Source organism: Myotis davidii, unplaced genomic scaffold, assembly GCF_000327345.1.
Source record: "Myotis davidii unplaced genomic scaffold, ASM32734v1 scaffold189, whole genome shotgun sequence".
NCBI classification, from domain to species: domain Eukaryota; kingdom Metazoa; phylum Chordata; class Mammalia; order Chiroptera; family Vespertilionidae; genus Myotis; species Myotis davidii.
The window spans coordinates 4,036,635-4,053,272 of NW_006383017.1; the positions used below are offsets into that span (position 1 = coordinate 4,036,635).

Sequence of the window (16,638 nt, forward strand, 5' to 3'; positions counted from 1 at the left end):
CAAAGGGAAATCTAAGTCAAGAGCCCCTGAGTGTTTCCATGAGGAGACATCCATCCACAGCTCCCATCAGCCGTCTCTTGTTTTATCAGTATTGCTCCTGAACGTCCTTCCTCTTTCCTACTCTAGTGAGAAAATAGTAGGCTAAAACCAAGTAATAATGTCTTAATCAGGGCAGATGAGAGAACAGACACACTGGATGTAAGGTGAAATGACTTCAGGAAAAAATGGAGATTATTTGGAAATAACACTTGAATTTTCCAAATATCACCTGAGATACATGTTTTATGAGATTGAATGGGATGGAGGTTATAATTAGGAAACTTTTCTGTTGATACACAAGATAACTCCCTTTCAGAGGGTGTGTTATTTCCAAATGTATTAAAAAGGAGCCTGTTGGGAATGGATTGTGTGGCTCAGTGGTTGAGCATCGACCGACTCATCAACCAAGAATTCATGGTGAGATTCCTGGTTGGGGCACATGCCCAGGTTCCAGGCTCGATCCCCAGTGAGGGATGTGCAGGAGGCAGCATATCCATGATATTTCTCTCAAATCATTGATGTTTCAATCTCTTTATCCCTCTCCCTTTCTCTCTCTCTAAAAATCAACAAAAACATATTTAAAGAAATATATTTTTAAAAGGAGCCTGTTGGGCAAGGTGAAAGGAGGAATTCTATCACATAGGTGTTGTTGTTGTTTTTTTTAATTAAATAAATATTGGATATGGTTTATCTCAACTAACAACTAAACAGTAAAAAGAGATGATGCCTGCTCTCATTATAGCTATGAAACCTGAATGCCACAAGAAGAAAGTGGGGACGTTGGGGTGGTTTTAGTCAAAAGGCTGCCCCTTCTCCCCAGTCCCTCCTCAACCTTTTCCTCATTGTTTTGGGATTTTTGCATGAAAATCCACAGTGGCTGTGTGATTACTTACAATGTTTCACAGGGCATGCATCTTCCTTTAAGAATCATCAGTATTAGACAGAAATTCCTGGGAGCACCTGATTGATAGTATTTGTCATCCAAAAAGAGTCTTTCCCCATCAGCAAAGGTGTTGCAAGGTTTAGGAGGAAATTCTCATTAGACAGAAATGGACATGGCAGTGGAATTCATTGGCAAGAGCATTGATCTCTATTTAGTTGCTGTAGCTGCATAATTATTCCATCCATATCTACATTTCGTTTAAGAGCAACTTGAGAGGGACTATGTCTGAGCACTGGGCTAACAGCCGGGTTTGTGCTGTGGGCCTTCGCACTTGCTTCCCCTTCTGCCGCGCTTCTTTTGCTGCAGATGTTTGTGGGACCGACTCCCCATCATTTGGATTCATACTCAGATGGGCTGTCTAATGTCCCCTCTCCTCACTCAGCCACTGGGCATGACATTCTTCATGGTATTTTTCAGTGTCTGAAAGTATCTGATTTCTTTGCTGACTTGCTGGCTATGTCGACTCCTCCACTGGGAAGCAGGTACCCTGAGAGCAGGGACCTCGTCTGTCTTTCTCATTAGTGTGTCTCATCACCTAGGTAGGTGCGCAGTGAACCAAACTGAATGGGTGGGTTCAATGATAGAGTAAGGCATCGCCATGACGATAGCTAAAAATGACTTGTCCCTGCGCTCTCTCTAATTGACTTGATAATCAGGGAAAGGCAAAAGCCACTATTTAGGGTCAATGTTTGTAACTAAAATGAATTATCTGATTGGGTGCTTTGTGTTTCCAATGTCGCCATCTTCTCTGTTTTAATCCAAATTTCCCCTGACCCTGAGCATCAGAAGGCTCAGGAGAGAAAACAACTCTCCAAGTAGCAAGAAGACATGGCAAAGAGGAAATAAATTAAAATGCATGTAGAGGTAAAAGGAGAAGAAACTGGAAGAGAACCAGGGCTATTTAAGGAGATGGTTTCACGTTTTGGGTGCTGGTGTTTAGCTCAGAATAGGATTTTAGGGACCCTGGTTTTTCTTTGTTTGTTTGTTTCCACTCCATGTGGTAATGTCATCATTTCTTTTTAAATGGTTCTAGGTTGCAGATTTACATTATTTTTCAAATCAAACCCTATTTTCATAGGAAGAAATGAGGCAAGGACATGCATAATCTACTATTTTTGAAGGACTCAAGCAAATACATGTTTGGTTGCGAATTCCAAACTCTCATAAAGAGATACAAATCCACCTAAAATATACTTCCCTTTGTTTAGTCCTTAAAGTGTCAAGTATTGCACTTTAAAATTACTTTCATCTAACATTTTTGCCCCAACTTTCCCCCCTGGACTCACTGTGTTGTTTTTTTTTCCCCCCAGCAAACATGATTTTTATGAATCTTTCGTATTAAAGCAACTAGGTTCTTCTAATTCAGCTTTGGAGATTGCCTCTACAGAACTATTTTGAGCAAATGGCCGATCTACTTACAGAATTGGGATATGGGGGCATCCAGCTGGGGCACGTTCCCTCCCTTGGCGTTGAGTTTTTGCACTTGGGTTGGGGGCACAGGCTTGTGTGACTGCCCAGTGGCCCGGTACATGGCTTGGACCCACAGGATGCGATCTTGCTCGTCATCACTTGCAAATATCACAGTGTCTCCTTCTTTGACTGCATTGAAGAAGGCGCGGCCACCTTCCAAACCTGGAATAAAAGCAATAAAAATGACTAAGCTGAGCTCAATGTTCTTGGCCGGACTGAGCCCCGAGAAAGGTGGATTCTGCTGCTTTCCCTTGGGCCAGAGAGGGCAGGAGCAGTTGGTCTGACTCTAGTGGGAAGGAAGGCTGCCACCCACTTGGCCAGAGGGGGGCCATGATGGTAAAAAGGCAGCTTTGAGCGTGGCTTTTGTTTCTATCTTTGTCTGGGGCCAGAATGATCAAGCAGGCTGCCTACTGGCTGGGTGAACGTCTGCCTATACATATACTATTATTTTTCTCATCTTTCAAACAAATAAACAACAACAAAAATATCTCTTGACCTAGGCCTCTCCCTTCTCCTCACTGCGGCAGGGGATAGCTACCAGGGTTGCTCAACTTTTCGTGCAGGTGTGAGTCTCCTGGGCATCTTGTTAAAATGCAGCTTCCGATTCAGAGAGTCTGCATTTCTAACAAGTTCCAGACCATGCAGATGGTGCTGGTGCAAGGACCATGCTTCTATTCTGCCCATAGCTCCTCCAAGCAGGCTATTGCCCCACTGAAACGGACAAGGTCCCCCCTGTCCCCCGCCTCCCCCCCTGCCACTTGCTGAATCCCATGGTCAATTCAAAGTCCTCACTGTATTCCATCCATCTACTCATCAGCCAGATGTGACTTTGAATCCGTTCTCTTGGAAATGCTTTCTTCACTGGGCTCCAGGCCACCTGATTTCTTCCTCCTTCCCTGGCTTATGCTGTCAGTCTCCTTTGGGATTCCTCCTCTCCTCCTGCCTCTTAAATGTTGGAGCATCCTGGGGTTTTGTTTTTGGACCTCTTCTTTATCTACACCCTGACTTCCTGTGATGCCACCCACTCTCAAATACCAGGAACATGCTCATGGTCCCTGTGTTTCTATCTCCATCCTGGATGTCTCCTAATGGTTTCCTTGACGTCTCCATGCTTATGATATACAATACTGAACTCCTGGTCTTTCTCCCGAATGCCTCCCCATCTCAGTAAAGCTGAGAGCATCGCTCTAGTTGCTTAAGCCCACAGCCCACTCCGTACTGCTCACTTTCTCTCACTACTCACTTCCAGGGGACTTCTCATGGCCATTGATTCTTTAGGACATTATACCAGAACTTGGCCCTTTCTTCACCCCTGGTGCTGCTACCCCGAACCGAGCCATGCTCACCTCTCATTGCGATTATTTTATAGCCTCCTAGCTGCTCTGTCTGCCCCCATTATCACTCTCTAGAGTTTAGGGTAATTGGTTGAACACAAGAGTCTGGTCACGGCACTCCTCTGCTCAAAACCTGCCAGTGATTCCACATTTCATGCAGGAAAAGTCCGGGTTCTGGCTAGGCCTGCAAGGCCCACATGAGTTGACCCTCCACTACTTCTACTCTTCTCTCTCTCTCTCTCTCTCTCTCTCTCTCTCTCTCTGTCTGTCTCTCTCATATATGAACTCATTTCATGGTGGCCACACTGGCCTCTTGCAATTCCTTGAACCACTCCAGGTATGTTCTCACCTCAGGACCTTTGCACTTGCTGTTTCCTGTGCCTAGATCACTCTTCCTATAGACGTCTGTGTGATTCACACACTCACTTCCTTCATGTCTTTGCTCAAATGTCAAATTCTTGTTCAAGCTATCACTGATCTCTCCCCTCATTACTCATCTCTCTTAGCTTGCTTCTTTTTTCTCCATAGTTCTTATCACTGTCTTACAAGCTAAATAACTGACTTTACTTCATATGGACTGGAAGGTTTTGTCTGCTTTGTTCACTGATGTGTCTCTTGTACCTAGAATAGTACATGGCACAAAGTAGGTGCTCAACAAATACTTCTTGAGTGAATGAATGCTCTATAGGCCCATCATTTCCCGGGGGCAGTTCTCAAGGTTGCCATTTAGAGTAAGGGAGGTGGAAGCCTCTCTGAACTCAGGCCACAGTTACATCGTGTCTGTCAACATATTCCAAAAGCCAGTGTTTTGGGGTTACTGGGAACTCAGTGACCAGATATAAAGCTTCCTGTCTTCATCCGGTTCCTTATCATCCCCCCAATTATCAGTTAAAACGGAGAGAATGATTGGCGTGATTAGCAGCCCCAAATTTCCAGCAAGGCCCAGCCACTGGTCTGCTTGACATTCGGCACTGAAATAGGTGACGCGTGGACTTGGCCATCATGTTGATAATACTAACCCAGGTGTCCATTCCTCACGAGTGGGTGTATGTTCGCAGCTTTGCACGTAGTTCCCAGGGATTCTAGACCAGCGGGGGCTGCTCCTTTATATGGAGGGTCTGATGGTGCAGCATTTTTAATGAAAGATCTTGGGTGGTTATAATTATGGGGGGTATTTTCCTAGTTTTTTAAGGAGGGATTTTTAGAACGTTTAAGTTGGGTAAGCTACTGTACAGTGAGCAAGCTGGGAAAACTGATGAAGTGGATGGATGACATGATAAGGAGGAAGATTCTGGAGGGGGCAAGAGAAAGAGGAAGATTTTTGAGGGATGATTGAAGCCCTGAGAAGCGAGAATGAAGGAGGTGAAAGGAGAGTGGTCGTCAGACCTGCTGTGGTTCAGGCTCCCTTGGGAGGAGCTGCTTTGATCTGTCAGTGAGTGGGGGGTAGACACCACCGGTAGGAACTTTTCCTGCCTCCTGCCTCCACTCAGGGCTGCAGCTCAGGTCAGAAAGTCAGTCCACACGTTGCCTCAAAGTGCACATGTAGAGAGAGAAGGATGATAAGAAGTGTTCAGATTTGTATTTAATCCTCCCAACAGCTCTCTGAGATAAGTACCATTATTCCCATTTTGTGAATGAGGAAATGGAGTCTCAGAGAAGGCGGTAACTAGCCCATGAACTCAAAGTGGGGCTGTGAGCATCAGAGGTGAGCTTCCGGTCCCAGCTATCTAACTTCAGAGCTGAGGACTGTGACCACTGGGCTGCACAGCCTGACCACACGGCTGGACACAGTGACAGCTGTCTGCGATCGGCCATTAGCAGCACTGGAAGCCTCATCCTGGAGGCATCAGGGTGAAGAGAAGCATCTAAAGCAGCAGCAGTGCTGACATGACCGCAGTGGAGCACAACAGAGCTTTTCCAGAAAACACGGAGACCAGGCCACGCCAAGGGGAGCAAGGAGGGAGCCGAGCAGTGGGATGACAGGAAACCAGGGAGAGAGCGTAGTGAGCGTGGACGCGTGCCTTAGGCACAGTGTTCGACAAGGAGCAGTTCCTGGGGACGGGATCTGCGGAACGGGGTGTGTGACAGTGCCCGGGCTCCCCGTGGCGCACCTCACAGGCACTGTCCTGTCAGGAGCAGTGGGACACTCCGGGAATGGACGGAGGCTGACCAGGCACAGGACGCTGGCTGGTTCCCGGCGGGAGGCTGGCCAATAGCACACAGGGATGGGGCCGTTTACAATGGGAAAGCTGTGAAAGAATTAACTTAGTGGTTTGAAGGATTTTGAATATCCTTTTATTTGAAAACGTCACCACTTACTCTAATGGGAATTGAGACATTGTCGCATGTTCTCCGAACCACACCTGGGGAAAGGTAGAGTGCAGTGTTTTTGTCTTTAGCTTGAAACGAGCAGCCTGCATTTAAAACTTACATAGTTATTTACCAATTCCCCGAGTTAATATGTCAAGGACCCTAAGCAACGTAAAGTTGACTTAGTGCGAATGCTTGTGTCTGGGTGTCCACTGGGTCCCAGGATGATACAAAGACGAGGACAGCACAGCTACAAGGCTGCCTGCCCCACCAACACTCCACAGCTGGGCCCACTGACAGCCGGGATAATGCCAAGAATGGGAATCCTCTCCATTCGCACAGGCACCTTTCAGGGGGCAGTTGGGGAGACTCCTCACACCTCCGTGGGCACTGGCTACATTGTACCTTCCTTCCACCTCCAGCTGGCAAGCCTGACTATGCATAGAATGCCCCACAAGGATTGTTGAAATATGAGGATTCTGCCCTCCCCTCTTCTGGGTCAGAGCTTAGGTTTTGGGCCCAGGAACTTCTATTTCTAATAAGCGCTCTTTGAGAAATTCCGAGTTAGGCTTTTCTTATGGCAATTAGGAGTATTTAAATCTCATTTTCAATCAAATGTTACTTTGAAAATAAATAGGACGTGGCACACACAAGGCAAAGAAGCTGCTGCTTATTATTCTCAAGAACACAAATTACTTCTCCTTTACATCACTGGTAAAGGGACTTCTAAATGATGTCCCACGGGGGCAATGTGATAAGAGGAAGAGAAGCTTTCTAATAGACGCGCACATTCCTTGGCTGGTGGCCGAAGAGCTGCCTCCCCCTGCCCCCCACCCCGCCCTCCTGTGGGGAGAGGATGTGCTTTCGGGAGAACATGGCAGCTACAGCTACTCCAAGTGCCCAAGGGGGTGTGGGCTGGCCCCGTCCCAGCCCAGTCTCTCCCTTTACAAAACAGGAGGGCAACCCTGGTCCTGTCTCCGTCGGGGGTGGGTTTGGGGTGAGGACCAAGTGCAACCATGTGGAGGGAACAGTGGTGAACTGGCTTAAAACGAGTCACTGTGGGAAGATGTGACCATTTCCCCCTCTTGTTGGCCCCCCTCCTCACCCTGCAGGTCTCAGCAAAGGTGACCATTTCTCTGAAGGGAGCTCAATGGTTTGAGAAGATCGCAAACCATGACAGAACACCGGAGGGTTGGCTTTCCAAGGCAGGAGCCACATCCTTTCAATGAGATGTCGCGTGACATTGTTTCAAACTCCAGGAGGTTCTATCTGTGATGAAGGATTTCTGGGCAGAGCCTTTAACTCAGGCTCTCTGTGGTCGGCTCTGGGGGGACGCTAACCACCTCCTGTGCATGAGGCCGGGCTAAGTCCCTCGGGTGCGAATTTCCCTGAGTGGACTGGGCCCACGGGCTGCCTAGCCACACCCTCCCAGGTTCACACCCCATCTTCTCTCAAACTCTGTTTTTCTTTTATGTGTATTTTGTTGCATGTGGGAGAGCAATATGGGAGTAGAAAAAAAGGTTTTGGGCCAAATAATGCAGTATGGTTGGAAATGCTTCCCTGTGCAGATTTGGCATAAAAATAAACTTCTCTGGGAGAGGGCTGTTGGTGCTTGTTGTTCATTAATATGCTGAAATGATTTCACACCCCCACCCATTTTGAAGGTTCTCTGAGGCTGATTTCTATTCATTTTTTTTTTCTGGGAAGAAGATAAAATGGGTGGTGGCGGGGAGAGGTGTGAAGGGGCAGGAAGTAGAACTTAGGAGAAATACTACTATTCGCGTGGCTCTCTGAGTTACACAGGCTTAGGAGCTCGGATGGCTATGCTTGTGGATTGGTGTCTTCTTGGGAAAAAAGACGTTTAGGGAGCGCTTTCTCTTCACGTGCCATCAGCCAGCCTGGAAGTGTAGTTAGCAGAGCTGGGTGTACAAGGCAGGCTTGGCCATGGGGACACAGGATACAACCACAATACACAATCACCGGTGGAACACCACACACACACACACACACACACACACACACACACACAGAGGCATGCATGCACGCATGTACACATGCACACACACACACACACACACACACACATACAGTCCTTGGTGTTCCTATAGGATTTCTTTCTCAGGAATTTCTTTTTAGCATTCTAGGGTAGTGTATATACTTGATGTGGGCTCAACTATGTAAAAAAAAATCTATGCAGGGTGTCCCCCCAAAAATGTGTACACATTTTAACAGCCGATAGCTCACTTTCAAAAATGAAATGTTATTTCAATAAACACTGCCTTTATAATTATTCAAAGTGTGTGTGGACATTTTTGGGGATAGCGTATGTATAGTTTTTGTTTTGATTTTACAAGGATCCATTGAATAAAACCAACGTTCTTGATTGGGATGGCATTTACCCAACCAAGATGGAAATTCCACAGGCCAGGGACTGAGTGGCTGTCCCAGTGACCTGCCTCTGAGCCCTGGGAACACGGCTTCATTAAGTAAATGGCCAACAAATACTAGTGGGGCATTGATTTGGGAAGGGGGTCTTTGTGGGTTCAGGGCCGGTGGGGGGCTGGTACCTGGCTGGGGGTCGGTGTAATCCACAGTGTAGCCGTCCAGCTGCAGCAGCTCCTGGGGCTCCGCTTTCTTCTCCCGGTAACTGCACATGGCGAAGGTGTACTGACTGACCTGCAGGAGAAGCAGACGCTGAGGCCGGTCCTGGGAGCCCACCTCCCCAAGAGACACCTCAGTCTTTAGCACATCCTTCCCCGACCTTCCCAGGAGACACCTCGGCCTTTATCATGTCCTTTCCCCACCTTCCCAGGAGGCACCTCGGCCTTTATCATGTCCTTCCCCCACCTTCCCAGGAGACGCCTCGGCCTTTATCATGTCCTTTCCCCTGAGGCCCTGTGTGCAGGAGCGGGGTTCAGAATAAGTGTTGTCACCTCTGGCTGTGTGGCATGGAACAAGTTACTCAGCCTCTCTGGTTCCCTGTGACCTCGTCTGTAGACTGGGTGTAATCTGAGAACCTACCTCCTCACTCAGTTTGAGGATTGAATGGGTTCACCTGGATTGCACGTACACTCGGTTACTGATGCCCAGTAACTGCTTAATAACTGCTGTTATTTTAATTGGGATAAGCCACACAAAACTGCCATTTTTGCAGGTTAAATAGTGGCAATTGACCGTGGCCCTAGTCGAGTCAAGCTCACATCATAACACAGGCCTTTTGGTCAGAAGTTAGGGACTACACTTTCATTTATTTATGCCCCAACTTTTTAATATATTTTTTAGTATTTCATTTTTCCAGGCCAATTCTCAGCATCAGCCCCTGATAGATCTCCTCTTGTTCCAGTGAGAGGTGGCAGAAGGTGGGATTTTTATTTGAAAAGTCCTCTGCTCGTCTCGGACAGACGCCGGAGTGACACGCTGTCAGAAGCAATGAGCATGCCATTGCTGGGAGCCAGTCATGGTGCAGCCACCCTCTCCCATGGCTGGCCGCTGTCCCGGATGTAGCCCACGCTACCCACACAGGCGGGATGCCAGTGCCGGGTGGGCCTGCGGCTACAGGCGACCTTCAGGACCTGTCGCCACGGTGCATCCAGGCCCGGCATGGACACTACTGCCCTGGCCCGTCTGCCAGGAGCCGCGGGAGAGCGAGCATCCTTCAGGCTTCAGGCTATAGGTTTCTGGCACATTAACCATCCCGATGTCAAATGCCTTGGCGAAAAAGTGCCACCTCCCTCATCTCTTAGTTCCCTTTATTAAAGGAGACATGTTCTAAGTGAACTTTGATCGCTGCTGGGGACATTCTCAGTCTCCTCCATGTGAAGTTTGTCCCTTTTTTTGAAGGCAAGGGAAATGGGCGCTCTCAAGCCCTGCAGCACCTTCTGCCTAGGAGGCTGGGGATCCCAGTGGGAGATAAAGGGAGCGTGTTTCCCGGCTGCTTTATCTGCTGCTGCCCTCTGTCGGTTTCTGATGAAACCTTTCTGCACGACTTTGTGTCTTTATACTAATGCATGGAGTTTGCAGAACCTGCTCCTTATATTTCAAGGCCTTGGTGGGCCTCAAGGGAAACATACAGCCAGGTCACTAAGAGTATTTTCATAAGTGGATATGTATTATTCTCGTGATAAGCAGAACACCCGATAGCACCCTCTTCTCTTAAAGTGATTTAAGAGATTTTAAAAATTTAAGAGTGCAAGCTTGGTGGTCACCCAGACCTGCGCCCCACCGCAGCTCTCATAAGCTGCCACCTATCTAAGTCTGAGCCCTCACCTGTATTCTGCCTGTGTCTTATTGGTACTGGGTGATTCTCTGAGCAGTGGAGGGCTTTATACAGTGTGCATGACCCTCACAGAGAAAATGCTCAACGCATGCATTGATGTAAACAGTTTCCTGGCATTTGGCACTGACATTCTAATATAGAGTTGGCTTAGGGAGTCATTGGTTTTATTCCTCATACAGTGGGCATTCACTAACTGAGTCTGATTTTTCCTTGGAAGTTGAGTATGTTTGATCTAATAAAGAGGTCTTCTCCTCCTTCTCCTTCTCCTTCTCCTTCTCCTTCTCCTTCTCCTTCTCCTTCTCCTTCTCCTTCTCCTTCTCCTTCTCCTTCTCCTTCTCCTTCTCCTTCTCCTTCTCCTTCTCCTTCTCCTTCTTCTCATTAACTTACATATAGTATTATTCCAAGCACAGCACCAGGATTTTCCAACCCATTACTGGTCCTACAGGTAGCTGATCCCCCGTGATGTGACTGTAATTACAGATATTGCTGGAACAGCGGACAGGATTTTTACCTGTCTCTGGCAATACCAGATTATACAGTTTGCTAATGTGAGGATTTGCCAAACAAATATAGAGTTGCAGACACTCACTTGAGAACAGAAAAAATCACAACAGAAGAGTGTTATTTCAAGATCATGCATTTACTATGACTATAGGCTCCGGGCTTTTTGATATTTTCTTGTTTCAGTGTGATTTTTTCTGTTTCAGTTGCTTGCTTTCTTGGAATGCTGTGCACTGCTGCCCCCTTCTGGTAATACTCCTGAAGTTGTTCCTGACAACATTTGGGCTGAAATAGCTGTTTTATTAGGACCATTTTAATTTGGGATTTGGCAGCTTACTTTAGGAAATAAAGGAAGGGATAAAAAAATGATTTATCTTTGAACATTTCTACTTATTTCAAGGTTGTGGGGAACCTCAGTTTTTTCAGAGTGCTTGAGGGCGAAGGAACAGCAAAAGTTTGGAGCTTTTTAATTTTTTTTAAAGCATCCACCAGACATCACTAAGTGAAAGCCATTCCCAATGAAATGCATGTTCTTCTTATGTCACAGTAGAATTTCACTTACATTGTATTTTGAAGAAAATTAATGAAATAGTGAGCATCTCTGCAATAATAGCATGGAAGAGCCTAGAACACACTGGAAGTCAGAGAGTCAGCCAGCCCAGCTTCAGAGCCTGGACCAGAACAAGAGAAAACGTAAAGGTCTAGTGGCCTCAAAGCCCCACAGGATCTGAAAATGCTCTCTGGAGAGACGGGCGTAAAGGACTACAATTTTCACGTTTGGGATTTTGCAGCTGGAACGCACCTTTTCATGGAGTCCAATACTCCTGAGGGTACAATCTTCCTGCTTTTGCTCTAAAGGTGGCTAAGCTTCAGATACATGAGGAACCCCTTAGCTTATTGCCAAACAATTATTTAAACTAGGAAAAGGTTTGCAATAATGTTTTGTACAGAGTGGACAGGTCACATTCCTAGAGTGTGTGTATCTGGTGGGGAAAGGTTATAATGTGCAGATTCTTTAAGTCAGAACAATTGAAACAGAATCTGAGGTCCGGGAATCTCTGCTTTTCATGAGTGTCTCAGGTATTTCTGCTGCACACGAAAGCTTGAGAACCACTGTTTTAACATGTAGGAACTGTCTTGAAATTCTAAGTTTGCCCTGCGTTTCGATTATATTCAGCAACTAGAGTCCAGATAGGAGGGTTGTCTTTTCTTATTCCTGACTTTCCCTCTTCTTCCTCCCAGCACCCATGGGAGATTATAGTACTTGGACATACAACTAACGAAATACATTTTGTCTAAATCCCCTGCTCTTGCCTTTACCATCTTTCTTTGAGAATAATCCAGCTGTCACTTTTTAAAATATATTTTATTGCTTTTTTTGCAGAGAGGAAGGGAGAGGGATAGAGAGTTAGAAACATCGATGAGAGAGAAACATCGATCAGCTGCCTCCTGCACACCCGCTACTGGGGATGTGCAGACAACCAAGGTACATGTCCTTGACTGGAATCGAACCCGGGACCCTTCAGTCCCCAGGCCGACGCTCTATCCACTGAGCCAAACTGATCAGGGCCCAGCTGTCCTTTTTACTGAACCCTGGTCACTAGCCCTTGTTCAAAGTTCACATACATATTTTAGAAAAGACTTCTTTCTGTATGGCAGATTCATTCATTCATTCAATTATTTGTTCATTCACCAAATACTTAGGTAGTAAGTGGGTGCTGGGAATATAAGGATGTACAACATCAGATGTGGTCCCTGCCCTCATGCCTAGCAGAACGGTAGACATTAATTATATTAGCTCAGAAATGTGACATTAATGGTGATAAGTATTAAAAAGAGATCTATGATGCTGTAGGAGCTTGGGGATTTGGTGTAGTTGGGTGGTCAGGGAAGGGTTTCATGAGGAAACATTGACTAAAACATCACAGAGCCAAGATCTGAGGATGGAGAACACTTTTATCATGTGAAGCATACAGTTCCTGGGACCAATGACCATTTTTGAACATGACATGGTTGTGTATGAAGAACCAGAGTCTAAATACCAGACGGGTGTTAGGTTTCACTGGCCACCCAGGAGCCATGGGCTTTGGGCAAGTCATTCAGCCTCAGTTCGCTTTAATGTAAAAGGGGGATAAGACACTGACACAAAGGCCACTGGGTGGAGTAGAGAGAGAGTAGGTTTTGGAGCCATACAGACCTGAATTTGAATCTTAGACCCGTTATTTTCTACATATGCAGCCCCAGACAGCTCAGTTAACTTCACTGGGACTCAGTTTAATTAACTTTAAATGGAGATGATATTATCTAGGGCGTTTCTTAAAGTCTTCCTGCAGAGCATTTATTTTCTTCTGGTAACTGAATCCTAATTTTCCTTGGGGTAACTCCCTCTTCTCCATTTTCAGCCCATATAGTCTGTGTAGGGCCTTTAGCTGCAGGTGGGGTGGGTGGGACATAAGGCTCAGGCCTGGCCAATCTGTATCAAATCTCTTTGGCTGCAGTGATTGGTGCAGGGATGGGCACATGATCACTTTGGGCCAATGAAAGCTCAATAGGGGCCTCTGTTGGAACTACTAGGAGTGAAAAACTTTGTTTCCTCTGGGGATGCTAAACTATTCTAAGCCTTGATTTTATTCCTGAGTTTATTCCACAGGAAGAGCTTGCTTGAGGGTGAAGCCAGCTCAGAGGAAAGCACAGTCAGGAGATGGTAGATAGAGAGAATGAGTCTTGTTGACTCCAGGGAGCCCTGGACTGAGCCAGAAGACCCTTAAATTAATTACTAATTTAATTAACTAACCAGTAGGATTCTTCCCCTTTTAAAACTTGAGCTAGTTTGGGTTGATTTTTATCATTTGCAACCAGAATATGAATATAATGCCTTTAAGGACAATTGTGAAGTTGAGTGGGAAAAATAAACACTCATTCAACTAATTACTTACATGTTTTACAATTCATTTTCATGGTTAACTTACGTTAATATCGTTTCCTGGTGACGACTGCTCTGTTCCAAGGCATCTTACATTATTTGTCAATATTTTATCTCGTTTAGATTTAGTAATGTTTCTGAAAGCTAGAACTGTCAGCATGTGTTTTTAAAAACTATTATGTTACCTGTAGAGGATCAGAAACAGGATATGGATTTAGGGACCACCTTGTCTCGATCTGATGTAAGACAGGTGAGTTCTAGAAATTGTATGCACATAAAATCTCGCTGAGTACCAGTCCTATGTAAGTGCTTGGAGTCTGGGAAGGCATTTGGAGCCAGGGGGCATATGTTAGGTTTCACTGGCTGCGTAGGGGCCATGGGCTTTGGGCGAGTCATTCGACCTCAGTTTGCTCTAACATAAAAGGGGGATCAGACTTGTCCTCACTATAGTACGGAAAGATTGTAAAGACCAACTGGATGAACTTGTAATCTCTGAGGACCATGTAAATATAAGCAATAATTAACATTAGTAGAGGAACCACAGAATATTATGGTTTGTATGGTGCTGAACAGGAGGGTGTGTGTATGTGTGTGTGTGTGTGTGTGTGTGTGTGGAGTGGAGATCTGGAAAATACTTTGGCTTAAGACCAAACAAAAACTGATTTTAACCTGAAATCTTTTGGGCACAGTGGACCAATAATATGGGAGGGGAGACTCGCTACCATGGTGAGAGGGCCTCTTGTTCCCTCTTCCTCTGGGGAGTTGTCGCTTTCCAGGCTCTTCTCCTCCTTTCCCTTCCTCCTCCCACTATTTCCCTGAATGGCCCTGCCGCACACTGAACTGGAGGAAGTGTATGTGTGTGGTGGGGCAAAGAGGGAATGACCTCAAGGCGAATCGGAAACAGAACTGGCCTTGAAACAGCACATAGTGCACCGGGGGAGGCTAGGCAGAGGCCCAGGGAAGTCAGAGAGGCTGCTGGGCCATGTGAGCGCAGTGAGGGGAGAACCACCCATAACTTAGCACTGCTTCTTTGGATGTAGCGTGCCTCTCCTTCTACATTGTGCTCTCCTCACACTGGGCATCAGCTCTTCTTGCCTGCCCAGCATCCATTTCTCCTGGCACTGGCATCCTGATTTTGCACTGGAGACAGCTCCGTGGGCCTGATCATCAAAGTGCCATCGCCTGCCCCTGCTAAAAGTTGGATGCGTGATCCTAGCTGGACCAACCCAATTCTCTCTCTCAGGTTTGGCTTTGAGTGGAGACTGGAGGACGGAAAATGGTCAGAGCTGATTTTGTCATGATGCTAGCCATGGTTCCCATGACCTAGATTTCTGGAACTGGTTTTGTTTGTAATAAGGATTGGTCACTCAACCTTTTCAGCAATCCCATGAATTACATCAGTGCCTTCCAATACATTCTTTAAAAAAAAAAATCTTAGTTAGCTTGAGTCTGATTGTGCTGTTTGCCTATAAAGAACTCTAATAGAGTTCTTCTGGAAGTGAGGGACAGTGCCTCAGAGTCCTTCTCTATGACCTACCAATGTGCCCTATACAAAGTAGGTGCTCAATAGATATCGATCCATTGGTAGTCGGAGGAAATGTATCACAAAATAAAATCTCTTTTATTGCTTAGCCATGGATTATTTTGGAAGTTGACATTATTCCAGACCTTTCATTTGGCTAATTTACTTTAAGGTTTTCCTGTACCCCATAGCAATATGAAAGCAATGATCACCTCTTGCTTACAGCCAGAGAAGAATTTTGCCTCAGTGGCAGGCACTTGAGTAGATCTGTAGGAGGTCTAGTCTTAGGAGCCCAGGGTTGGTGGAACTTTCAAGGCCTAAGAGGTGTTTGCCTCATGGTGAGGTTTCAGAACTGAGAGTGATCTAAATACCAGTCAGTGCTTAGGGCCAACACAGTAACCAGATAAACACCTTAGTCACTACATTAAGGTGGTGCACTTTGTGATGTCGTTCAGAGTACAGCAGAAATTAACTTTTCGCAAATTGAACTATAGTTTACATGCTCTGGTGGAGCCTGCAATTAAAAAGAGGCAATGGTAAATTCCTCTGTAAATGGAAAAATCCTGATGCAAAAAGCAAACAAACAAAAAAAAGGAGGGATTTTCAAAAACATGTATTACTATTTTTGGTTATTTTTTCTTAAAGAAATACTCGAGAGCAAAGATACTATTTAAATATTACTAATGCATTACTAGTATCAATATCTGCATCCATATCTGTACCTTTATACACTGATGTTCTGTGCTGCATAGTTAATAATAGTCCCATTTGGGGAAGCCCAGAAGTCTATCAAAAAGGAAAATTCTAGTTACTGAGAGAGTAAATCTTAAAATTTCCCATCATAAGAAAAAAAAGGGGGAGATTTACAGGTAATAGGGCCAGAGCTATATGTGCAAACACAGGGAAATGTCTACAATGATTTTTAAAAGCCATCTGCAGAACAACCTGAAGAATTTGATTATTTTTGATTAAAGAAAGTCTATCTGGAAATATACATTCCAGACTGTAAACATCATTATAGGGGGTCAGTTGAGGCTTCTGGAAGCCCAGGCATCAAGAAGAGTGGAGTGCTCCCCTACAGGTAGTTAACTAGCAAACACACTAACAATAAACGAGACCGCCAACTTACATCATACACAAAAATAAACTCAGAATGGATAAAGGACTTAAATGTAAGATGGGAAACCATAAAAATCTTAGAAGAAGCCATAGGCAGCAAAATAGCAGACATCTGTCATAGCAATATCTTTACCGATACAGCTCCTAGGGCAATGGAAACTAAAGAGAAAATAAACAAATGGGACTACATCAAAATAAAAA

General features: G+C 45.5%; 1 protein-coding gene across 1 annotated transcript in view; it reads right to left on the bottom strand.

Moving 5' to 3' along the window:
* The window catches only part of CADPS (Ca2+ dependent secretion activator), a 346,095-nt gene that overhangs the window by 143,747 nt on the left and 185,710 nt on the right, over nucleotides 1-16,638 (bottom strand). Inside the window, exons 9-10 of the mRNA XM_006779138.2 lie at nucleotides 8,664-8,772; nucleotides 2,402-2,614 (exon numbers count right to left, since the gene is read on the bottom strand). Of these exons, the coding sequence (XP_006779201.1) occupies nucleotides 2,402-2,614; nucleotides 8,664-8,772 (322 nt within the window). The remainder of the gene's footprint in view (nucleotides 1-2,401; nucleotides 2,615-8,663; nucleotides 8,773-16,638) is intronic.